Source organism: Daphnia pulicaria, chromosome 2, assembly GCF_021234035.1.
Source record: "Daphnia pulicaria isolate SC F1-1A chromosome 2, SC_F0-13Bv2, whole genome shotgun sequence".
Taxonomy (NCBI): domain Eukaryota; kingdom Metazoa; phylum Arthropoda; class Branchiopoda; order Diplostraca; family Daphniidae; genus Daphnia; species Daphnia pulicaria.
In genome coordinates this window covers 9,530,994-9,555,535 of record NC_060914.1, presented here as the reverse complement: position 1 = coordinate 9,555,535, position 24,542 = coordinate 9,530,994, and the positions used below count along the sequence as shown (strand labels likewise).

At 39.1% G+C, this 24,542-nt stretch overlaps 5 protein-coding genes and 3 long non-coding RNA genes across 13 annotated transcripts; 3 read left to right on the top strand and 5 right to left on the bottom strand.

Annotated features, from left to right (window-relative positions):
- Positions 1-3,471: 3,471 nt before the first annotated feature.
- Positions 3,472-4,319, bottom strand: LOC124326846. Its single transcript, XR_006915895.1, has 4 exons — positions 4,139-4,319; positions 3,927-4,080; positions 3,740-3,819; positions 3,472-3,673 (listed from the first exon to the last, which is right to left on the bottom strand). It is a non-coding gene; the product is annotated as an uncharacterized LOC124326846 (long non-coding RNA).
- Positions 4,320-4,984: 665 nt separating this feature from the next.
- On the bottom strand, positions 4,985-5,833 carry LOC124326835. Its single transcript, XR_006915884.1, has 4 exons — positions 5,734-5,833; positions 5,351-5,669; positions 5,200-5,274; positions 4,985-5,131 (listed from the first exon to the last, which is right to left on the bottom strand). It is a non-coding gene; the product is annotated as an uncharacterized LOC124326835 (long non-coding RNA).
- A 4-nt stretch (positions 5,834-5,837) lies between these two features.
- Positions 5,838-6,920, bottom strand: LOC124327707 (intraflagellar transport protein 122 homolog). Its single transcript, XM_046786706.1, has 3 exons — positions 6,880-6,920; positions 6,085-6,817; positions 5,838-6,018 (listed from the first exon to the last, which is right to left on the bottom strand). Exons 2-3 carry the CDS (start codon positions 6,642-6,644, stop codon positions 5,838-5,840), a joined length of 741 nt encoding a protein of 246 aa, XP_046642662.1. The 5' UTR covers positions 6,645-6,817; positions 6,880-6,920.
- Positions 6,921-6,960: 40 nt separating this feature from the next.
- Positions 6,961-7,614, bottom strand: LOC124327706 (intraflagellar transport protein 122 homolog). Its single transcript, XM_046786705.1, has 3 exons — positions 7,474-7,614; positions 7,265-7,402; positions 6,961-7,186 (listed from the first exon to the last, which is right to left on the bottom strand). Exons 1-3 carry the CDS (start codon positions 7,612-7,614, stop codon positions 7,034-7,036), a joined length of 432 nt encoding a protein of 143 aa, XP_046642661.1. The 3' UTR covers positions 6,961-7,033.
- A 305-nt stretch (positions 7,615-7,919) lies between these two features.
- Positions 7,920-10,215, top strand: LOC124327705. The gene is made up of 7 exons (XM_046786704.1): positions 7,920-7,947; positions 8,019-8,068; positions 8,130-8,742; positions 8,808-9,275; positions 9,809-9,901; positions 9,967-10,136; positions 10,204-10,215. The coding sequence occupies exons 1-7, from the start codon at positions 7,920-7,922 to the stop codon at positions 10,213-10,215; spliced, it is 1,434 nt and encodes a 477-aa protein (XP_046642660.1).
- Positions 9,622-11,737, top strand: LOC124326255. The gene is made up of 4 exons (XM_046784979.1): positions 9,622-9,901; positions 9,967-10,136; positions 10,209-10,379; positions 10,454-11,737. The coding sequence occupies exon 4, from the start codon at positions 10,493-10,495 to the stop codon at positions 11,675-11,677; it is 1,185 nt and encodes a 394-aa protein (XP_046640935.1). The 5' UTR covers positions 9,622-9,901; positions 9,967-10,136; positions 10,209-10,379; positions 10,454-10,492; the 3' UTR covers positions 11,678-11,737.
- A 2,559-nt stretch (positions 11,738-14,296) lies between these two features.
- On the top strand, positions 14,297-15,693 carry LOC124326575. Its single transcript, XM_046785479.1, has 4 exons — positions 14,297-14,928; positions 15,032-15,298; positions 15,379-15,506; positions 15,573-15,693. Exons 1-3 carry the CDS (start codon positions 14,761-14,763, stop codon positions 15,472-15,474), a joined length of 531 nt encoding a protein of 176 aa, XP_046641435.1. The 5' UTR covers positions 14,297-14,760; the 3' UTR covers positions 15,475-15,506; positions 15,573-15,693.
- LOC124326681 lies at positions 15,533-18,291 on the bottom strand. Of its 6 annotated transcripts, none has more exons than XR_006915627.1 (6): positions 18,191-18,291; positions 17,773-17,903; positions 16,831-17,688; positions 16,655-16,762; positions 16,114-16,318; positions 15,533-15,689 (listed from the first exon to the last, which is right to left on the bottom strand). It is a non-coding gene; the product is annotated as an uncharacterized LOC124326681 (long non-coding RNA). The 6 variants fall into 6 exon arrangements; XR_006915623.1 differs by having other exon boundaries at positions 15,583-15,689; positions 15,958-16,318; XR_006915626.1 differs by lacking the exon at positions 15,533-15,689 and having other exon boundaries at positions 15,805-16,318; positions 16,831-17,097; positions 17,169-17,688.
- Between the last annotated feature and the right edge of the window lie 6,251 nt (positions 18,292-24,542).

Here is a 24,542-nt window from a genome sequence, read left to right as displayed (position 1 = left end):
ATCCAGATTCCAAGCGATGGACTACACCAGGAGTGGTGGTGGAAACTGGCCCAAACCGGGATTACATGGTCAAAACACCATCCGGCCGAATTTTTCGGCGAAATCACAGTATGCTCCGCAAAAGAACGGTGGTAATGCCGGGGACGATTCCACCAGCCAAAAACGAACCAGTAGCAGCAGTGGAACCAATTCGACCAATCCCCCCCATCGAAAGAGCAGCGCCGACCACAACACAGCCGGAGAAGAGAACGGACGGGCAACCTGGCCAGCAAGTTGGAGTCGGGCGCGGCCGAGGACGCGGCCGGATTCCGCCTATACGCCAGTCAACCCGCATCAGCGTGCCAAGTAACCGATACCCGGCAGAAGAGTGGACCAAATAACAAGACAAGAATCCAATCCAACCAAACCAGAATCACCATACCATGTTTATGTTTCACCATTCAGTATATTGTTTTTTTTCTCATTGTATTAAGCGCCAATCCCTCCCCAGAAGTACCCAAAGGGACGCGCCTTAAAAAAAAAAGGAAAAGAAAAAGACATGTTGTAACCTCGCCCGCCAGAGGGCACACACACCCGACCCACCATCTCGGCTGACAGAGCAGACGGTCGAGCAGTCTCCACGCGACTAGCTCAGCAGACGGTCGCAGCGTAGATCCATCTCACTCCCGTGCTAATTTGTATTCTCTCTCTTGCCTCGTGTAAGTTGAATAAACGTGCATCACGAGTCTCAACAGAATCCACTCAAGCGAGAAGCAACCTATTAATAAACATTTTTAATAATACATTTCTATTCAAAATTAAATTAAATTGCATACCAAAAAATTATCCAATCCAAGAATCTCTTATTGTTTTTCTTTAGCCATTTCCTTTACCATATGATTTTGATATTCGTTCAACTTTGCATCTTTGTCATCAAAAACTTTAATTTTCCTTTTTATCTGAATGGATTCTTCTTTTATGACATTCAAAACTTTAATTTCATCGTCTCGTTTCTGAATCAGTTTTCTCAAACCATCATTTTTCTTCCGTTGACCTTGAAGCCGCAAGATTTCTTTGTCTAATTTGATTCGTCTGGTTTCAATGAGAATAATTTTTTCAGTATTTTTTATGATGTTAGATTCCTCTACAGCAATTACTCGATGAATGGCTTTTTTGTCTTCTTTAACTGATGAATTTTCAAAAATGTTATTATGGCGCCCTCTAGTGCTTCATTTTTTTCTACATTGGCTAATTCTCCCAAAACAAAATTGGCTTTTTTATAAATTCCTTCAGGGATATTCTTTACACGTAAATCATTTTTGATACTACTCAAAAGATGATTCAAATCAGAAACACTTGGTAAAAAAATGTCGAACTCCAAGTCAAATTCGGTTTCAGTTTTGACAGCAATATCAGAAGTCGGCCTATCAGAAGCAACAGCTTGTTCGGCCATTGAAAATCGCTGAAAATACACAATAAATGAAATATATTACCAAGAGGCAGATCCAGCATAAGATATAAAGCTGATACAAATTCACACAGAAAGCCAAAGCCAAACACGTAATGGAAAATAAATTAACCTGTTGAAATTAAAAACAGAATTTTCTTTGATAGTGCAGGAGTAAAGATTTGTTATCACAATGGTGAGTATGTGACAGTTACACACTACACAGTAACGACTAATAACGACGAAGCACAAGCAGTCAGCAATGAGTTCATGAGGGCACTACGGAGTACGGATAGGCTACTGTGGATAGATACGGTAGCTAGTAGGGACTTCCAGTTCGAATGAAGTCCAGTGCCACCTGGTGGATCAAGAATCCAAAACTCTTTCACCTTGATTTTTAATTTTTCACAGAATGAATTGATAGACTAGGCCAGGTAGATGACGGACTAGGCTAACGTCTGAAGTTGCCTGAAGCGAATAAAGCCCCTTGGTCGCCTTAATGAACTTATCTTAAGATGAACTTATCTTTCATCAATGTGGTGCATTTGAGAATTCACAAAACAATAAAAGTAAAGGTTCAAACTTGCCACGCAAGTTATGTCGTGCCGCAAGTAAATGATGATCACCTCTCGGAGTTAGTAGCGGTAGCCGGTAGGTTTCATGGCATGGCATGTATTATCCTATTATGCCATGTCATGAGAGCCAAGAGAGAAAGTCAATAGTACCATTTGCCATCATTTGCCATTTGCCAGCGTCAAAATCGACCATCATTTATAATTTTGTACTGGAATTACGCCGGAAGTTATATACATGTATAGCTTAACTAGTGAGCTGACAACAAATTCACTAGATTTATGAATTACACATTCTGAGAAAAGCAGTTTTAAAGTCGCCATAATAATTTTATTAATTGCGTAACAATTAAAAAAAGACTCGAGAGGTGGACGGACTAGGACAGAAACAGGAACGATAATAAAAGGACGGTATCTTGGCTAAGAAAGTGCAATAAAAGAGGGGATGATCCCAGTGAGATCAAAATATAGGGCTAGAACGACATGAACGGCAAAACAGACATTGATTTTTCTGTAAATAATGCAGCTCATAGTCATCAGCGTGGAATATCTTATTGCAATGTTTACAATGCTTGAGCGCCACATCAGGCAAAAAGTTGCGGTAGTACTGGCTGGGCAAGGGGGACGGCCATCGGCAAACAATCACTTCGGTTGGTTTCAATTGAAGCAAAGCGTCACGATTGAGAATGATTTTAAACGTCTGGTCTCGTAACTTTGAAGAAACCAAGTTTGAATTTAGAAACAAATTAAACGAAAATAGCTCACATATTTAAAATGTAAATCATTTAGTTTTACCTGGGGCCGTATTCTAGCCTTGACTTAAGCGCGGAATTTTTTCTTATCTTACTGTTTTTGGCTTAAAAATCCAATTTATGCTTGGATTTTCCTAAAACCGTATTCTAGCTTTTCTCAACTCACCTTTTTTTCTTAAGATTTTTTTTGAACTTGTCTTTTTAGTCTTAAGTTAGCAAATTTTTGTAAGCCAACTATTTGTTGGATTACATCGATGATTTTCTTAAAATTCCGTGCTTAACCTAATGCTTACAGCTATTGTTGTCCTAATTTTAGTATTTCCCATGTCATTGTTTTCATTATTAAGTGGTCTAGTGAGACTGGAAGATGAATAACATCGATGAGTTAGAACGTCACCTTGATGTTTTGTACGAAGTCTTAAATAGTGACAATGACAGTGATGCGAATGAGGATGAATTGTATGAAAAACGAATAGAAGTGAGAAGGAGAATGGTTCCGTTCTATCGTCAACGTGCTGATATATTTGATCTATTTGACGATAATCAAATTTACAAAGTATTTAGATTCGATAAAGCTTCTATTTGGTATATTGAAGGTACTCATATTATAAGTATAGTCTTAAGCTACTGCAATATTTCCATGTGTATTAACTCTTGCATTGGCTGATTAACCATAGGACTTATTTCGAACAAATTGGGCCGCAAGTTGTTTGGTCAAAGATGTTTGTTACCTATTGAACAAATACTATTATCGCTTCAATTTTATGCCAATGGAACATTCCAATCAACTGTGGGAAATGTGTTGAAGATAAGTCAGTCATCGGTGTCAAGATGTGTGAGAGATGTTTCTAAAGCTTTGTGTGACATAGCTTCCGATCACATATTCTTTCCGGACAATCAGAGGTAATTAGTATTGTTGACAACTATGAGTGAAAAGTTAACATTCTATTAATAATAATTATGTACAGATTCAACTAGGCTTTACTGACTTAGCAAATCTTAGAGGTGTAGTAGGGAGTGTCGATGGCACTCACATAAGCATTGCTAGGCCCCATCTCCATGAAAATATCTATGTCAACCGAAAAGGTTACCACTCAATCAATGTGCAAGTGAGATAAATACAAAATAAAAGTTTATATCAACACCATACAATTACTAACACATTCATTGTATCACCTTTTAGGGGACAAAATTTCTTCTTTGTCTCCTTCACATCATGATTTGGTTCATCGGGGCATGCTTGTGCTAAGGCTTCTACAATTTGTGTCCAAGCATGTTTTTTGTGTTATTTGGTAATACCTGGCTTCAAGGAGGCACCAAGAATAACACCCTAGACCGATTACAATCAAAAATCAAGTTTACATTGAACTAATAAGCAACACAATTACCTTTCAAGCTATATACTCATCCACTAAATTTTCTACTTATAATGTCGACCACGCTTTTTCTTTTATATCTGGGGCCATTTGAATCTCTCTAGTCTTTCAGTAGCACAATAAATACAGTTCAAGATACAAACTTTCAATCAAAAAGTCTTATAACTTTCAAAAATCAAACTATAAATTCTAGCTCTAGCAGACGCATTGGTAATCTTGTAATAACAATAAACTAAACAGCATCTACTGCTATTCAATTAATATGAAACGAATATTCCTATTGGCTGCGATAAGGCCCGCCCTCTAAGAAAATAAGAAATTCTATGCTTGAAAAATCTGATCTTATGATTCGAACTTATACTAAGTTCAGAAATAAAAGTAAGAAAATTTAAGCTAGAATACGTGCTTATTGAAAATACGAACTTACATTTTTTCCTAGCTTACGTGATACGGCCCCTGGTGGGAGTAAAAGTAGGACGAAAAGGGATCCGTTGACTGTCTATCGTTTTCGTATAGTTGATAGTCTTCTCCATTCTTTAAATCGTTGTTTGCTTTCGGAGGTTCAGTTTTTATCAACTGTAGGGCTTCTGCAGCTGAGATGTCTTCCTCCACATAAAATTCCACCAAAGGAAGGATCTCTGTGAAAAAATAAAATAAACTCAAGTTTGGGTTTCCAAGAAAACGCTAAAGTAGAATTTTACCGAAAGAAATGAAAGAAAAGATGAAATTTTCGCCACAGTGAATGCAGCAGTTTACACGCGGATTATACAGCGGATTGCTCATGGAGCATCGGCAAAAAAGAGGAAGGAGGTCCTCTGCGTCTTGGTACGGTTGGGCGCGATACTCAAAACCCGCCAAGTTGACAATCTCCTGAAACTGGACAGTTATCTTCATATTCTGCAGCAACGTCACAGCATGCTTCACCGTCTTGTATGCGCCTAACGTCTTGGCGTATTTCATCAAGGAATAAACCACTGCGAATAGACTGATGCCAGTTAATGGACCCTATAATCACAAAAAACGTAATCATTCATCATTCATTCTACAGTTCAGATTTTCTATGAATTAATTACGTGGAGTGTTTCGTGAAGAAGATAACGCGCTATGTTAAATAATGCTTCCGGCAAACTGGAAGTGAAAGGCTCATTCTAAAAAAAATAATTAACGAAAGACTTGAAAACTTCACTTTTTGTTCCAAACTAATTTAGAAGCACAGATAATTACCGCGAAGCGATGGATTGCTTGATAAGCATAATATGCCGACTCTTGCGTTCTAAAGCGTGAAACTGAGTAACGTGCTTCAGTGCTCCGTTTGACAATTCCCTGTTCATTAAGGTTTATTATTATTATTATTGTTTATTTCATTCAGAAAGTTTTTGTAGAAATGGAATAGCTAACGCTTTGGCGGCCAACTGGAGCCGATGTTTGGCGAAGATCCAGAAGAAATGTGAGGCGTCTTCGTATTTGTTTAACGCCACGGAGTTCATCGCTAGTGTGTTGAGAACTCGCTCCGCTTCCTCCAAACAACCCACTCCGTAATAAGCTGAAAAAGCAAAAATTTTTAAGACAAACCTCTTCATTGTTCTTCGAAATTAAAAATGTTTCACCTTGCTGAGCTTCGATAAATTGCTCCTGTTCGGCCAGTCAACGAGCATAAGGTAGGTAAACATTTCGACTGATATCGGGATGCTGCTTGGCGAGTGCCAGAGCTTCAGTCCAAGCGGCAAGCGCCACACTCAACCAAAGCGGCAGCCAGAGCAGTCGTATCACCAAGACGCCGCAGGATGTCACAGGCCAGCTGAACTGATCCCAATCGACGAAGATGGTCTGCAATGTTGCGTAACGTTGACGCTTGGTCCGTTGCGTCTAGTCTTCGAGACGCGTCAACAAGCCTGTACAACATTTAAAACATTTTTTAGTCCTGGATAATTTCAAAAGTGATTTACTAATCGACTCACATGGATGTCCATCCGTTGGCAGCGATAATCTCAACAGCTTTGAGAATTTCACCGGCATTCAGGTACATTTCTGCTGCGGCTCGTGGGTCGTGAATATCTTGCGCCCAATCCGTCCGTTTTTTCAGGACGTTTATCCGTTCGGTCGTACTGTCTCCGCCGAGATACTCCTGGGCTTGATAAAAAAGGCGCAAATCGGTGAAGAGAGCCACCGCCTTGTCGCTACGGCCGCACTTGCGGTACAAGCGAGCCGCTTCGTTGAACTTTCTCTGCCACGCAAGGATGTCGCCGATAAAGACATTGTGGTTGATATTCGCCTGTGGTCCTCCCAGCCGCTTCTGATTGGCGATAGATTCCATCAGCTCCAGGTATTTGTAGTCCTGGATACGTTGGAACGCTTGTGTGGCAATGTCCAGTTCCAGCGCATTGACCGACTCGTGTGCCAGCTGTGACCAGTCGGCCTCCGTCACGCCCATACAAGCCACTTCGTAAGCTTCGCGGTAGAGCTTACGGTCAAGATACTGGTACAAGGGTGCTGACAGAGACACCGGAAGGGTGGTCATGCTGTATCCCTGCAAGCAAAAGATTTTGGCGCCGTAGATCCCACGACATAGCCTTGAAAATTTTGCTGATGACAGGGAAAATTCGATGCTTTGATGTTCAACCAGTTCTGACCCGAGAAGCAAAGCATATCTTCGCAGTGAATGTTCCAAGCGACGCTATTAGCATGTGGCTCCTACATTCACAATTTAGTTGAAAATTGTTCTGTTTGAATTTGGGGAAGAGTTTTGGAACTACCTAAGAAATCAATTCACTGTTGCTCAATTGATAGACGGAGCAGGTATTGTTGTCATCTACAATGGCCTGTCATCTACCTTTTGGCGTGAAGAGCTCAAGTCCAGGCAGCGGATAGGGACACTGATCTTGAGCAACTCCACCGGGAAAGGGTTATCTAAAAATATTTTGGACACCTGTTCTTCAAGCCTAGCAAGAGACCCTCTTTGTTGGCCGGTCCGCCGACTATTTTTATGTAGCGCACGGGTGAATCTAACGTCCACTCGCGTTCCTTGACGCCCTGAAAGTTCACCGACTGCAGTTTCTTTTCCTGAACGAAACAAAAAAAACCCAGACAGATGTGATGCGTTAGATAAAAATTTTGCAAAGAAAATCCTAAAAGATTTACGTGACACAGAATGATGTGGTTGGTACAAATGGCCATAAGGCTGCATTTGAAATTCTGGCTGATTTTTTCCTTGATGACATAGTGCAGCTGTTCGCCTTCCTGTTGCTCGTAAATCATGAGTTTTTCTTGCAGCTGGACCTAGAAGAATCCAACAACAACAAGACATCATCATCCGGTCACATATTCCTGTGCATTGCACGACGACTTACCGCTAAGCGATTTTTGTAGATGGCGATTTTCTTGATAAGGTCACGGCAACAGATGCGCACTTTTTCCTCCGTCAGTAAGTAGTGGACTACCACGTCTGTCAGATGTTCTCTATTTTTCGAAATAACAAAGTAAAACGGCATTGTAAATTAAGCTCATTCACACGATCCCTACTTAACAATACCTGAATGCGTAGCGTTCTTTATAGAGACCGTGAACGGTGCTAAATATGAAAAACGTCCGGGCCACAGCAGAGTAATGGAGGGGATGGTGTGTTCGGCCTGTCGAAATTCTCCATAAGGCTATGTCCGAGGTTTTTCAAGATTTTTTCAATTGTTTGGCGGACGCTATAGAATAGCTCTCCCTTAAACGCAGCGCCGCCACGCGTAGCCTTCAGTTAACATAAGCAAGAAAATCATTCTTCATTCCTTTCCACGATTTCCACCCCATGGCTGGACAAAAAATTGAAACTCAAAGTAAGTTGTTATATATTTCAATCAGTTTTTAGTAACTATATTTGTATTTTTCAAATTAAATGTCATTGCAGGCCACCAAGCACCTAGTCGTGTTTCTAAAAGCAATACTCCATTTCAATCGGTAGCTTTACCAACCCTACAACATCCAGAAACAGAAATCATTGGTTGCATTGATCTGATAGACTGATGAGCCTTTTAATTTGCCAATTGAGGCTGAAACCACAGTAGAAGAAGAAACTGTCAGTTGTGATACTACTACTACATCTAAATTGGTTGCTCTACCGCCACAACAAGATCCAGAAACAGAAATAATTGCTGGCAGGGATCTAATGGAGACTGGTGAGCATTTAAATTTGCCCATTGACATTGTAACCACATTAGAAGAAGAAGATTCTGTCAGTAGTGATACTACTACTACTTCTCCTCCACATCAATATCGTGATTCACAACTCAATGGTGACAGTGATCATACAGAAACGGGTGATTCTTTTGAGTTGTTCAATGACAGAGAAACCACAGTAGAAGAAGACACTGCTACTTGTGAAACTACTACTGCATTTCAATCGGTTGCTTCACCAACCCTACAACATCCAGAAACAGAAATCATTGGTGGCATTGATCTGATGGAGACTGGTGAGCCTTTTAAGTTTCTCATTGAGGCTGAAACCACACGAGACACTGCTAGTTGTAATATGCCTACTACTACTCCATTTCAATTGGTTGCTTCACCGCCACAACAAGATCCAGAAACAGAAATAATTACCTACAAAACAACAAACCTTCAAGCTGTCCATGGTATACATATTTTTTTTTGTATTTTTATAAAATTGTTGTTTAATGCCTGTTTTAATTTTCAATAGCATTATTCGTTAGCCTTCCTGTTCCTCATTCCAATGAATTGTTGTCTTTACCACCAGAAGCCACAGAAACTATTCACAGCTCAGATGTAACTACAGCAAATGAAACTACGGATGCAGAAATAGTTGGTGCCCCAACTGTCCGGGGGAAAAAGCCTAAAAGAGTTTATCGAATAAAGGCACCAACTAATTGCTATGAGGAAGTCATGTCAGAGTTATGTAAACTAAATGTTTTGAATGTTTGCTGTGATAAACACGAAGATTCCTTGCCCTATTTAATAATGCAATATGTACATATTCGTTTTCACACAGAGTCTAAGCGATTTCGAAACATACATCTGTCTAGTGATCGAACGCAAATGAAAACTAACAAAAAATTGTCAAGAATACCAAAAAGTGCTGAAATTCAATGTGAAAAAGTCAAAGAAAAAGAAACAGCAAATACAACATTACAACGGATAAAACTTAAAAGTTTGATATTTATTTCATTTCATGAAAAAAGGAAAAATATTTATAAATCATCAACTATTTGCATTATGGTATAATTTGTAGTATAATTTAAGGGTAACTTTACATTTGAGATTTGTTGCTTTACAGACAGCATGTTGTAATCTTATTTTACGGACTCGCGGCGAATTTTGAGTTTAGTTCTTGGAAAAATCCGCAAGGTGTCACCCTTTTTAAGGGAGACGGCTCTGACATAGCCTTATGGAGAATTTCGACAGGCCGAACACACCATCCCCTCCATTACTCTGGCCACAGCCCTACTTGCAGGTTGCAGCGCAAGCCGTAGTTATGGTTTAGGATGTTGAACGTTGGATGCTTCGTCTGTGTTTGCTCAGTATCTACCAGTATCTACTGTAAAGTTTAGTTTCTGTTTCCGAACATTTTATTCAATTTCGGGTTGTAATAACACATCCGCTGCTATCTGTCCAACAGCTCTAGCATGCCGCAAGTTTTTACGGTTCCGTTTTTGTGGCGTATCTGTGTTAATTTTATCGCAGACAATATGGAAAAGTTCTCTAAGAAATCGTCGACAAGCGAACTGGAAGCCATCGATGCAGAGGCTGTCCGTTTCTGCCATTTCCAAGAATTACGTAATAAACCAAATACTTTTATTCAATCACCGTCTTCGTATTGTTTTACATTATTTCACGTTTAGCTTCCACTGTTTTGGAAGAACTTGTCAAGACTCTCAGCACAAAACGCAGAGATAATTATCGACAATTCATTGCTCTTCTGATGGTCCCAAATTTGAGTACTTTAAATCTTTCTATCTGTGATAAGAATGAGCTTTCCCACCTTGTTCCTCTTGCAGCAAAAAATTGCCCGGTCAGTATAAAATCAAGTTTTATCATTTTTATATAAATTTTATAACCGATTTCTACATTTTACAAAGGAAAGAATCTGACAAGTTTGGTAATAACGGGTCGTCCCTTCATCGAAGAAGACTACTTTAGTTTGATTCAGAATTTTACTAGGTTAGAAATATTAAATATATCCAAGACATACACCCCAGAAAAGTTCTGGAACATTCTTGGAACACATTGTAAGGATCTAAGGTATTAGTTTTATCAAATTTCATTTGAAGGGATTTTGTTATTCTGATTAATATCTCATATAATTTTTATTTGCACAACTTATATAGGGCCTCACAAAGTCTATTGACTGACACTGGGATTGAATGGATGTGTGTCATTGGGAAATGCAAGTCTATTCAAATTTTGGATCTGACAAGGACGGCAGTGACATACGAAGGAATTACTAAGGCTCTCGAACATTTGCCTTCCTTGAGAAAACTAAAGCATAGGCAAACTATTAGAGTTCTGGCTCAAATCTATAAAAGGGCAGTAGATGAAAAGTTGAGCGATATTCCCAAGTTTACCTTATCTTCGATTCAAATCACTAACTTTAGGCCGAAGTGGAATCGTGATGTTGGGTTAGCAGATCTTGGGTTAGCTGTCCATATTTGTCCTTTGATTACCGAATTATATATACATAGTACTCTGAGCAACATTACGGACAATGACCTACTGGGCTTACTACCACTTGAGAAGCTCGAACACTTCTATATCTCTATACGTCTCAATGCCAATTTCACATTTGATGGCAGTCTAACTCCATTCCTGAAGGCTACAGGAAACTCATTGAAGGAACTCACGATTAACATGGTCCTCGAAGTCGACTACATTCCTACGATCACTCGGCATTGTTCAAATCTGCGCTCCCTTGGTCTCTACTTTAATCACACTCGGCTCTGTTCCGTAGGGCAGCGCAATTCTTTCAGTCGCAATCGGACGAAGTTGGAGCGACCGATATTAAATTATCTCGAAATACTTAATCTAGTGGAACCAAGATCAATAGGCCTAATTCATCCCGAAAGCCTTTGCCTGTTGTTATCATCCCCTTCTCTAAAGTCTATAAGTATAAGTTCTTGTGGCACCCTTACTGATGATGTGTTACAAGAGGCCGCCAATCTCCATTCGTTCAATAAGCTCGAATCCTTTGAATTGAGTGAATGTAATTTAGTGACTATCAAAATTTTGGATCTGTTGATGAAAGCGACTAATCCTCTTGAATGGATTTGGTTAACATGGAAACAGAGGGAGCCGAAGGGTTTTAAAAAAATTCTTTGTCGTTGGAAAAAGCAAATGGCAAAGAATCACTGGAATGTCAGTTTGTCGGCTGACTATTATGATGACGTATCTGATGTCGAAAGTGAAGATGAAGAAATAACCGATAGCGATGAAGAAATATCTGATGTCGATAGCGAAGAAATATATGATAGCGATAGCGAAGATTCCCCAGCTGAAGATAGTGAGGAATCTTCATCCACCGACAGTAACGAAGAATTACTTATCATTGATGGATAATTAAAACGATGGCAGTATTTCTTTTGGTTTAAAACTTTTCATTTATTTTGGATGGTAATTAACAAGCGATCCACGAATCAAGTAGACCAAAATCCCGGAGCGGCTTTCCTGATCTAAATCCGGAAAAGGCATTAAAAATCTAAAAAAAATATAGCCATGTTCGTCTTCGCACGCCGGATTTACCTGCGTTTGCAGAATGACGATTTTCCCCCCCGTTTAGGAGTTATTTAGCTCTAAAGTTTGGTTTTTTTGAATTTTGTCAGAAAGTGGGGGGGGCTTTGACATCCATTTTGGAAAAAGTGGGGGAGCTAGGGAAAAAACTAATTTTTTGAAAAGGTTTATTGCATACTCAACCACCGAAATCCAAAAGGAATTTCCTTTCCGGATTTTATTGGTTGAGATATTACCAATTTAGTGAAAAGATAATTTAGCTGGTTTCCCTCCCTGGCTTGCAGCCATTTTTTCGTACGGTCCGCTGCGCTCCTGGTGGAAGCCAGCAGAAGGTCTTATACATCGGCCTATAAGAAACCTGGGTTCACTATATATGAAGGCCTGTATAAATGCAATGGGTCTAATGTGAAGGCCGATATGTAAGACCTTTTGCTGGCTTCCACCAGGAGCGCGGCGGACCGTACGAAAAAATGGCTGCAAGCCAGGGAGGGAAACCAGCTAAATTATCTTTTCACTAAATTGGTAATATCTCAACCAATAAAATCCGGAAAGGAAATTCCTTTTGGATTTCGGTGGTTGAGTATGCAATAAACCTTTTCAAAAAATTAGTTTTTTCCCTAGCTCCCCCACTTTTTCCAAAATGGATGTCAAAGCCACCCCCACTTTCTGACAAAATTCAAAAAAACCAAACTTTAGAGCTAAATAACTCCTAAACGGGGGGGAAAATCGTCATTCTGCAAACACAGGTAAATCCGGCGTGCGAAGACGAACATGGCTATATTTTTTTTAGATTTTTAATGCCTTTTTCCGGATTTAGATCAGGAAAGCCGCTCCGGGATTTTGGTCTACTTGATTCGTGGATCGCTTGTTAAAAAGTTGGCTGTGAAAAATAAAAACATCAAACAAATAACACTTGAGTTCTGATATTTATCAACAAGAGCGTCGCTGAATGGAAGTTTAAACGAATTTCCCTTATAATAGCAAATTTCGCTAGAAAAGTGGGAAAAAATTGCTTAATTCAAATCGACCTTGAAAACGTACTGCAGCCAACTCAAATAGCCTACGTTGGATGGCTACCTGACTGAAAAAGCTGATTATTTTCCAGACTGACCCAGAAAATGAAACCCAATCACTGGAAACAAAATACGTCGCGTTATTACAATGGTAATTCATTTCTTAAATAGGACGGTCAAAGGGAATGATGCGAAAATGACTTGCGACTCGATAAGAGCATTCAGTGGATGGACGATGCCTGATATCGATATCAATCGGGTTATTCAACTTTGGACTAGCAAATAGTGGGAAATAGTTATAATTAATACTGCGTCCTACCTTGAAGCCTTGGAAATACCGTCGAGCAGGCACCTCCTCTTGTTGAGGGCTCGTCCGCCCACACAGAAACTGAGAGTTGACATCAGGGAGATCAGAAGAGACAGGCATCGGGTATCTCCGTTTCAACGTTTAGGGAAGCTTGATAATGAATTTCATTTAAACGACACGCAGCATATTCACAGTAGAGGACCCCATTGAGGCAAAACGAATAGCTTTCTTTTTGCATTCCGCATCTCTTCGGAAGCGACCAACTCACGGCAGTGCTGGAGAATAACTCGACCACCCCGACTCCTGATGATTTCTGCTAGCTCGGATCATATTTGTCTTCTTCGACGTCCTGGCCAATTGCCATCGATACCAACGAGTCGAAAAGTCGTATCGGAAAAAAAGACATCGGCAGGAGCTCTCAAGTAAGATTTTACAGAGCTGCCTTCGCTACTGCATCGAGCCGCCTCCCTGTGCAGATATTTGGCAGACAAAGTCGAAGAATAAAAGGAAGAGCAACAATTGTTAGAACACAGCAGCAAATATGATATTCTAAAAACCAAATAACTTACTGAACCGGTGTGGTGTTGTGCTATTTAAGTTACACCAAATGATTCTTCTTGAGCACCAGTAACATGACAGTATCTAACCTGGGTTTGCTGTACTCTGTTCCTTGTACACCGTTCCATTGGCTACTATCTAGTTACATGTAGAGAAAAAGAATTAGTTAGTTACAGTTAGAGAAAGGCAAAGTAAAGGAACCACACAAGTGAGACAGATAACCTAGACTTAATTTAGCAGACATTCACGTTTCCTGCTTAGACATTAAACTGTTAAACTTGAACTGGACTCATCAACGCTATTTTCTATACCTTTTTTGGTTTTTGGATTTTGAACAGCACAATTTTGTTGAAATGGCATGGTGTTCTAGAGTTTCAATTTCTTTTAATTTTCTTTTTTCTGGATGACTTATTACTCTTTAGTCTTTACTGGTTAATCAGCTATAGCCTTTGAGAGTTTGAGTCATGAATGAAAAAGACAATCCCTTGGAGTAGCTGTCACTTACAAGAAAAATAAACACTATAAGCATGGACAAATAAAACACAATTTTTTCTGTATAAAAAAACTAGGTAAAGATGATATATCACCATTTCAAAGCACAATTTCATTGCCCTGGGCTATTACAGAAAAATCCACAAGAATTTTAACAATAACATAAGGAAAACCTTAATGAAATTATTCGAAATCAAAATGACTTATTAACCCAAATTCGTTATCCATAATTCGTCGATAACACAACAACTGGTTGGTGGTTATCCATTTTCTTTACGGTTACATGGAACATGGAACAGAACCTTGGACGGCTTGGAGATCCATTCAGTCCAGTCACACGCTTTCTAGTTTAAGAAGCTACCGCTGAAAGCGCTTTGTATACAAATGAGTCAAACGACCATTGACCACCTAGCAACGCAAGTCTCAACGTAAGTTCATCGTACACACTAGCTAGCTAGCTACACACTGAGTACACATCGTAGATTCGTCGTCAGTTCATGCAAACTGGTAATTATTGAATCAAGTGGTACCCAACTGACAAAATGCATCCCTGTGAAAACTTCAAGTTCTGTGGCAGAACTTTTGAAAAACGGTTAAAGATGCACAATCATTATAAGAATTGCATGATTGAACGTGTTTGTCCGATATGCCGCACTCGACCGAGGTTCAAGTCAGAGTCTGGCTTCCGTAACCATGCACTAATGCACAAGGTAAACTATTTTAACATTACAAGTTTTCTGTAGTTAGATTTCATTAATTCATTTGTTTAAGTTTTTTTAAATAATTTTAAATGTTCTCTTGTTTACTATTCAGCGAAATGTACAGCCATTGATTTTTGGTATCGGTCGGCCTACCTCTACTGAGCCGATTAATGGAATGGAAGTCGTTCCAAAGGAAATCCCAATTCCGAAATCCAGCAACGTCCAGGAAACAACAACAGAAAACGACGATGATGTGGAAGTCATTCCAGAGGAAATCCCAATTCCGGAATCCAGCAAGGTCCAGGAAACAACAAAAAAAGAAAGCGACAACGATGGACATTTTTCCAGGGATGAAGTATTGGTGAGGATTGAAAAATTGGTAAGAAATACATTTTTTTTTTATTTTAGCCATATCACCAATTATAATTCCATTTATTGTCCCACCTTTTCAAATTGCAGAATTCCACCTACAATAATTTCATGGAGCATTCAGCTGTTATTGCCAAAAACTTGCGGCTGAAGGAAGAAAGACAGGAAAAAAGACTCACTCAATAAAAAAATTCATTAGAGAAGATAAGAGCACTGAGGTAATCTTTTTTTCAAATAATATTTATATACATCTTTATTACACTCATTTATCATTGGCAATTTAGAAATGCGCAGAAGAACAAAATTGGGCAATTTTTGAGGAAGAGGCGCGAGATGGAGTCCGCTACAGAACAGCCTTGTTGCGCGAAGATCAAGTTCATCCCGCACTCTTAGAAGCTTTCCTAAAAAGAAAAGAAAAATTAATCAATTTCATTAATGTTTATCATTACTCAAGTTTTTAAATAAATTTCCTTTCTTCATTTTTAAATAATTTTACTTTTATCATTATTTCACAACTGTGATAATTTTATAACTTAATCATTACTCTGCCATCTATCACACTACACAAGGAACATCGTTGGCGGGACACTAGTGAAGCTCCCTACGAGTGTATTGCATGCAAAGATTCCGTACGCAATTAAAAATCCAATCATTTAGATCCCCCATTACGTTCAGAAACTCCATTTCTTCCTCTTCTGTTTGGTCAGTTGTAGTTATGTTCTCAAATGCCGTTCGCAGATCTTTTTTTATCCTTATTCAGAACGATTGTTGTTTTTATTCAGTTGTAAACTCCTTTGCGGTGCGCTGCTTACGGAGAATCCTTACTCGGCTTACGTCGTTCTCGTTAATTGCTGGAGTGGCTCCCGATCTTCTTTTACGTTTTTTCCGACGATGACATGAGAAATCATCATCGTACATTGTGTTGAAAGTAGAAAGCAGCTCAAACTCGTTACAAGCAGGATGAAACTAAGCTGTGTTGGCACCCATCAGTGTCATCTAGTGTTGCGATAATCAAGCTGTAGCTAATGGTCTGTGGGCAAAGAAGAAAAAAAAAAGATTATTTTTATCACTTTTGATATCATACCAATATGCAAAAGGTTTCCCAATGTCTTCGCCGATTTCAACACGGTACTACAGCGTGACAGATGCAGCCTTTACCACTAAGTTACTACTACGACACACTATAAAACTAAGCATTCCAAAACACTCTTAGCCAGAAACCCTTTTTAAGATAAGATCGACTTCCGGTAATAGTTCATACCGGATGTGCGATAAAAAAAATCAACCCAACTACTAAATCTAACTCTTACTTACTATTAAAAACTAACGAGATTAACAAATCAGAATAAGCCAGACCGATTTTTACCTAGCATAAGACGTGGGACAATCTTTTAAGCCGTTGTACTCGAGTTGACTACTGCTACCGGTATGAGAGCTGTTGAACCCTGAATGGAAAACCCTTATTGTTTGTGTTCTGTTGTGAAGGCAATAAATACACAACAATAATGAGAGTGCAATTATACGACCGCGTAGTACTATTACCATCGCTAAAACTGGACGTGGACAAACCATCGCCGTAAACGCAGCCTTTTTCAGCGATCATGGAACCATGACGCTGCCCAGCAGAATGAATGGAACAGTGGCTTCAAATGCCGAATGGTGAACAGCGATCTTATTTGGTACGACACCGGAAAAATCGGCTGAGGAGTGGAAGTTTTCTTTGCTGGATCTCCATATGGCTGGAGTGAGTAAGCAGGTTGGTCTTGGAAGAGATATGTGAGCTGTTGCGCCAGGTTTACTGAAAAGTTACTTAAGCACATAAACAAATTGTGGAATATTATAGTTTTTGTTCAAAACCCAAAAAATCACAATTGAATTACTTTTAACTTACAAAAACGCAGAAAACTGTGAGCCACTCAGATTAAAAATAAAAAAATTTTGTGGTGAATAAGGTGGCTCTTGAACAAAATAAAATTTTCAATTTGATCTAATAAATATTTAGAGCTTTTTGGTACTAGTTGAAAAATTTAATTTCTTGTGTCAAGGGTTCCATTTAACAAACTCAACTATCCATGATTGTGTGCATCTTCTCATGCACTGAATACTTAACAATAGCCTCACTCACAGATACGGTTAGAATAGAATTAAGAGGGAAAAAAATGTAGAGAAAATAAAACCGGAATTAGCGGTAGCGATTTGATCGTTGATTCAAACCGATTGTCGGAACGGAATGGAACGGGAGGTAAAGTCATTCCACGTCAATGTAATACTTAAATGTCGTCGCACTTATGTGTGCAGAAGTTGTGGCCTGGTTCTGGTCTGTCTGCTGCCTCACATTGCTTGTCGATCATCATTTAGTTCAAGGAGGATGAGTATAAATTTTGAAGGTGACTTTCAAATCTTCAAAAAATAAAGCTTTAGCTCAGCTGTAAGGTAATGGGAATGAAAATGGTAATGTTGTTAAAAGCAGTAAGATAGTCTGACCTTTTGAGATTGACTAAAAGTGAAGGTATGCAGCATTCATTGTCGAGTTAAGCAGGTTCAATGTCCGGTTTTGAAATATTTGCATACAGAGAAGTGGGCATGTGATGCATTTTCTATTGGCCCTTGCTAACCTGTTAATTAATAAGTGAAAAATTTCATAAAAATTAAAAACAAAAAAATTTGCAATAATTACGATAAACACATTTTCAAGCAGTGGATGTGCATTGAAGATAAACATATTGTCACAGATTTGGGGATTCAAAGTAGGCTAATGGTTGCAGTTAAGAACCATTAACGTCCAACTTTTCTCAGAATAATTGTTATGCATTTCAAGCCTCAAACTGATTTGTGTGTGTTCTCTCTATTTTATACTAGTATAATTAACAAATATTCCATAAAACAGTGAGTCACAACTCACAAGAAGATCAAAGCAGTTAAGTCATTTACGATACAATCCAACGCCGTCAACCGAAAAAGGCAGGCGGGAATGGGAATGACAGACTAAGCAGACGACAGTGGACATTAGTATGATTCGATAAAGTAGTACGAAATTCCTCTACTAGGTGTCTTATAAAGAATAATGATCGCGGCTTTTTCAAAAATGTTGCGAAGTTTGTAATAAACTAATATTAATAAGCCAATAAAATATATCAACAATTGAGTAGAGTTTACGTAGAGATGAGATGATAGTTGAGTTGAGTAGAAATAATGAGTTTACAATCTCGTATGAGAACTTGAGAAGTTGAGAGTTCCAAGAATGAAAATGTTGATAAAGACCTTAATGTTAAAAGGCAATCGGATCAAATCGGATAGTTTTTCATAAATCACAAGAGTGAGGATGCCAAGATTTAATGGCTTCGTTCGATGATCTATTCGTAAGTGACTAGATGGCAAACAACATTTCATTTCACAATTACTTCAGATCTTATAATCCTCAGTTTCAGTTAATATCACCTTTATGATTTCGCTGCTCATTTTACTTACACAAACGAGCTCTTTTAATTAAATCCACATCAATTATATTGATACTACCAATTTCAAAATAATAAAATTCTCCAATGGCCCCGCTCTATACTAAGCCTCAATGCAAAACCGAAGCATTTCTTGTTTACCCCTCTTTTATGTTCGCTGGAAAGGTCCTCTATTGAGAACATCTCGAACCAACTAACACGACACTTAAACTCTTCCGCACCGTAAGAAAAAAAAATATTATACTTTCGGCTAATATAATAATGTGGAAAAAAAAAGTCTTTTTTCGGGAAGTCGTTTCACTCGTTTGAACAAAAAAAAAGCGTCAGCACATTATAGGAATGGAAAGAAAAAAGAATTAAACTTTTCCTATGTTGTACCCGTGACTGCATAATTGTCTTATCTTTTGGTTCGGAGCACATCAAATTGTTGGAAGAGACGGAAGTGTAAATCAAGACCCCAGTTAAAGTGACGCTCGAATCCTCATCATACCATCGAAAAATAAACCTACCAACGACACTGTCGGCCTTTGTGTGAATGCACGGTTAGTTTTGATTATTTTCAAAGACTTATACTATAACGCATTTTTAAAAAAAAATATCCTGTTTTATAACTTCTCTCTCTATACGACACTTTTCTTTTTGCACGCCATCTTTTCGCTGTTTCTTGACAGGTAGTGTATCTGCGGAGAGGAAAGTGCTGAATTTTTTTACGACGGCCCAGGATTATTGCGCAGATTACCGCATCGAGCTATTTTATTTTATTTTCTCCCAACCAGGTGAGCTATTATTTTTCCTCGAGCTTTTTCTGTCGTCGTCCCTGTCTGACACACAATTTACGTGGAATTCAGCGGTTTTGAGAGCTGGGCTCGAGGCGTTGGCGGCTCGGCGTATTTAATTGACCATTAGGAAAATGTGTTTGTTGCGCCGAATTACCGTGGGATCGATTGAGTCATTGATGGTTTTTTCCTCTTTTTTGCTCTCGTTTATTTCTTTCAAATTTCCCACCAGGTGTTGGCTGAAAAATCGGGGAAGGTCGGACTTCAATCAACTTTTTTTTTTAAAACAAACTGCCGACGGTGCAACAATATGCCCCAGAAATATACGCACAATATACACGTTTAATATTTCTATTCATAAGGCAACCTTATTCCCTCGATAGGTGGCGTTCACGCCCATTTCAGACAGTTTTGGAAGCTAGAATTTATTATTTCATTTTATTTTTCTTGAAAGGGAGGTAAGAAAACACACACAAGCATTTCTCGCCTTTTCTGTATGTAATAACAGCCGGTCGAGAGAGTCTTTATGATTCACGTCATACCTGGAATTATGTGGCAATTCGCCACCGATTACCATTTTCGGTTGCCTCTTTTCGCTGCTAATGACGGCCAGTATTTTGATGTAGTTTCTCCCCTTCTTTCTTTTTTGTTGCTTTAACGATCCCGAATCCCAAAAGAGCCAGGGCGTTCCGACGTTGCTAATGTGTGTGAAGAAGTATATCTTTTTCCCTATTTTTTATTTTTAATTTTATTTTTAATAATAAGCTTCTTTATTTTTTGTTTTTGTTTTTCTATTGTGCGCAGGATCGGGATGGTAGAGAGACCATCTTTTTACAAGGAATTTCACGACACTCGAAAAAATAAGCGGACGCCCTATTGTGTACGTTAAATTGCTCGTTTTTCGTCTCTCTGCGCGCTCTGATAGAATTTTGCGCATTTTCTCTCTAGCCGGGAAATTTCATTTTTTCTTTTCTTTTTTACATTTTTCCATCTCTCACACACCACTTTTCTTTCGTTTATTTTTCAACCCGTTATATACAAAAGAAAAGAAAATCGTTTGAAGGTAAAAACACCTGACGACTGTTTTGTGTATAAGGGGTTGCCCGATGGGGGTATAATGTGAGAAAAAAAAATGTTGAAGAGAAATATAATAAGAATAGACCGAGTTCTTCTCTTGTGTCGAATTCGACGACAAAAGACTTTCGGGCACCTTGTGGTCAAAATAACTTTTCGGGTTGTTGCCGAAGCCCGATGGCCGGCTAAGATTATGGACCACAGTCGTAGAGTATTAGACTAGTAGAGGTGGGCGCACAGGTGTCGCCCATTGAAGCCCAGGCATACATACATATACCCGCCGGTCCTTTTTTGGGGGATATAACAATCGTATATAACAATAGCCACTGAACTGCGGGTTCCTCCGGGCGACAAAAGACTTGTACGTACATCAATCGGCTAACACAGTTTTATGCGCTGTTATAGGCCTATGTTATATAATAAAACTGGCAACAGCCGACGAAATCTCCCGCTTAGTGACGAATGGGAGGATGCGCATTGGAATTGGAACTCTGTCGAATTGCTTTTATATTTCGCCCTCTAGATGATTTGAATGCGCTGGATCTCTATGATATGAATTCCCTGCTGGATACATTTATTATTTTGTTTTTTTTCTCTTCGGCTGAGAGAGATGAAGCGTGAACGATGTCTGGTCAGATCTCAGCAGGGGCAGAGCCAAGCTATATATCGTGCTTTCCGTGTTATTTCCAAATGAGAAAAAACAAACAGACAAAAAACCAAACAAAAAAGTAAATCGAAACTTGTCGGGCATTATTATTATTATTTAGTTTCTCGGATTCGATTTGTCGTCTGGATTGTTTGTTGTTCTCGGCACAGCTGGTCGCTCTGCACGCATATGTGTGTGTGCTGTACACAGTGGCGCGCGTCGAATCTATCCAACATTTTTCGCTCCCGATATCCGCCTGATAGTTCTATAAATCGTTCGTTCACAGACATTTTTTTGTTTCGTTGTGTATATAGAGACGGGAATGGCATTTTACTTCTTCACGTCTTTTCACTTGCTTGTGTGTATTTTTCTTCGGCTAAGTTATTGTTACGATTATTGCCACTAGGGCTGGCGGCTGCTGTTATTTGCTTCCTCTGCGATGCTGATGGCCGTCACGAAAAGAATTTGACACGCGCACCAAAAAAAAAAGCCAAAAATGAATGCGCTAGAATATATCTAAAGCAAAAAGGTGAACTTATTACACGAAATCTTTGAAATAAAAAATAAAAGAGCTGTAAGGGGGAGAATCTGGAACGTTTTCTCGACACGATCGGTCACTAAATTACACAGCGCATGTCTTGAAATTATTATTTCCATTCTCGCTGCTGCGGAGATTTTCAACCAATATTTCGGGTCTCTTTAAAAAAAAAAAAAATTTTTTCCTACCTGAATTTTCCCATTCGTTCTGGTCAAATCATGTTTTACATGATAACCTCCGCGACCAACCCAAAAAGAAGAAAAAAAACTTCAACTTTTCTTTGTTTAGCCAAGTCTGGGAGTATTAAATAAATTTAAAAAAGAAAAAGAAATAACAGTCGATTGATGCTGATTATACCAAATAGACGAAGAACCGGATCCGCACGAAAAACTCTGATCGTCGTCGTATATATACATATTCGGCTGGATGGATCTGTTAAATCGCAGTGAACCAGCAAAACAGATATCGTTGATTATTCCCCCTCAAACTCACAAATAAAAAAATAAAGAAGCGAAAAACAAGAAATAATAAAAGAAACACACATCACAGTCTCCATTTCCTAATTCATCGAAGAAAAAACCAGGCGCTGGGATGTATATATATACCAACAGACGGTGCCGCCGCCGCTGTCGTCCGGAGCAGCGCGCGGTGTTTCATTTCCACAACAATGTTCACATCACAAGCGATTCAATCGAGCGACTAAGCCGCCATCTCGTATTACCCATTTTGTTATAGTCAGCTGAGAGAGAGAGAGAGAAGCAACATTCCTTTCTCGGTCGACCAAATTGACGTAAGTTATATAATAGGAGCTATAGGAAAAAAACAAATAATCGAGTTTCCTTCGTCGTATACGTCTCGAGATTGTTTTAATTGAATTGCCATTCTCGTCCGCTGCATTTTGATGATTATTCTTTTGTGTGGTGGCTTTTTATCGCCCGGCCGCATCTATATAACCATACTACTATACTGGACGTGTTGGTGGTCGAGTCCGTCTCTCTCACCTCTCTCCCTTTTTGTCTTGTCTGTGTATTTCTTTTATTCCTTTGGTTTCCCCTTGAAAAAAAAAAGAGCTACGCTGACGAATCAATTATGCGTTATGTGTGTGTTGGCCCGGTGCGAGAGATTGTCACTCGGTCGGTCGGCGCTGCGCTGCGTTGCTCAACTTGCAGCCCCGTTTCTCCCGTCATTTCTCCGGGACAGAAACATGTGCCGAAATAAAATTCAAACGACCCGAGTTGTTTGGAATGTTTCAACAATTTCACCCAAAGTTGTTTCTATACCAAAGGACCTGCTATCCTATTATACAATTATGCATTCATTTTTTTGGTTTTAGTTTAGTTTCCATGGGTGGAGTTTATTTTTTTGTCAAAAATTTATAATTTCAATCGACGGTGATGGATCGGACTGGGCCAACCGATGAGAACCGGAGCAATCCGCAACCAAATCATTGGGTTCTTTTTTATTATAATTATTATTAGTTTGCGTCATTTTGGAAATCATTATTTTTTCTACATTCGAGGTACGTGCTCGAGCACGTACCGAACGACCAAGTCCCAGATGCGCACTTGACTATCATTTTCGCCATCCGGCCGTGACTGCAATGTTCATTCGTATACATCTCAAAAGATATGAGACTGGCGATAGTACATGTAGACAAGGTCTTTCTTCATTAGTCATTCCGCGAGTTCTTCTTTTTTGTCTTTTCGCGTCATGCCCTGCATACCGAATGAAGGCCCCTTGGCTCGTTTTCTAAACTCTTTTGTCATCAAACTAATGGGGAAAGAAAAAAACGGTAGAAGATAAGGGGCGCCATAGCGGAGAGAACGTTTTATGGTGCTGGTGTACGCATTTTACAAAACAGCTTTTTGGCCGGCCAGCAGCAGCTATAATACATATGTGTGTGTGCTTTTCAGATGCAGTTTTTTCCTGGTATAAACGAGGAGGGCCATTGAGGACGACGCTGGTGTTAATTGAGCATTCCATCATAGGCACTTTGTCAGCAGCCGATTTGAGAGGTTAAAGCTTTTTTAAAAAAACAAACTGATCACATGTCGCGCCTTTTGCGCGCTGCGCATTTCAGTTTGAACTGCAGTTTCTTACATCTCCGTTTTTCTTGATGAGGACGGGAAAATAATTGCCGGCTCTCTGACATGACGACCATTACCAGATCCAAATTTGGGGAATGGTCACGAGTTAGTTACGACACATGACTAAATTGCCAGATTTTCAAAACGAGATATATAAACATTTTTTTGTTGTTACACAGTAATTAAAAATTGTTTGATATGGAAGCCAATAATGCTGGCCACGAGTTGTTTTTCTTATAGACGCTTGACATTTTCTCTCGTCTGTGAATCAGAGAAGCCCAACAAAAACACGTTTTTCGATCGGGTTGTCCTTATATTGATCGACGATGAGAAATTGGACGGATTAACTCTTTTTTCGGTTATAACAAAAATCAAATAGCAAAAAATTTTATTAAAAACAGAAAGTCTAATGTCGTCCAACATTTTTTCCAATCCATTGGTTCCTATATATATACCGCGCTGCTGTGTGCTTTTTTGGCTCTCTTCTTATTATTATTTGGTCTCTTTCTTTTTCTCGATAAGGTAGCGATAAGGCAGCGGCGGCAGCGATGAATCAACCATTTTCTTTTTCTTTCCCTTCTATATAATAGTGGGCGAATGGTTGGCGTGCCTGAATGTGAAATGCGAGCGATGTGTAAATAACATTTCCCCCCTTCTTCTTCTTCTTTCTCTATAACA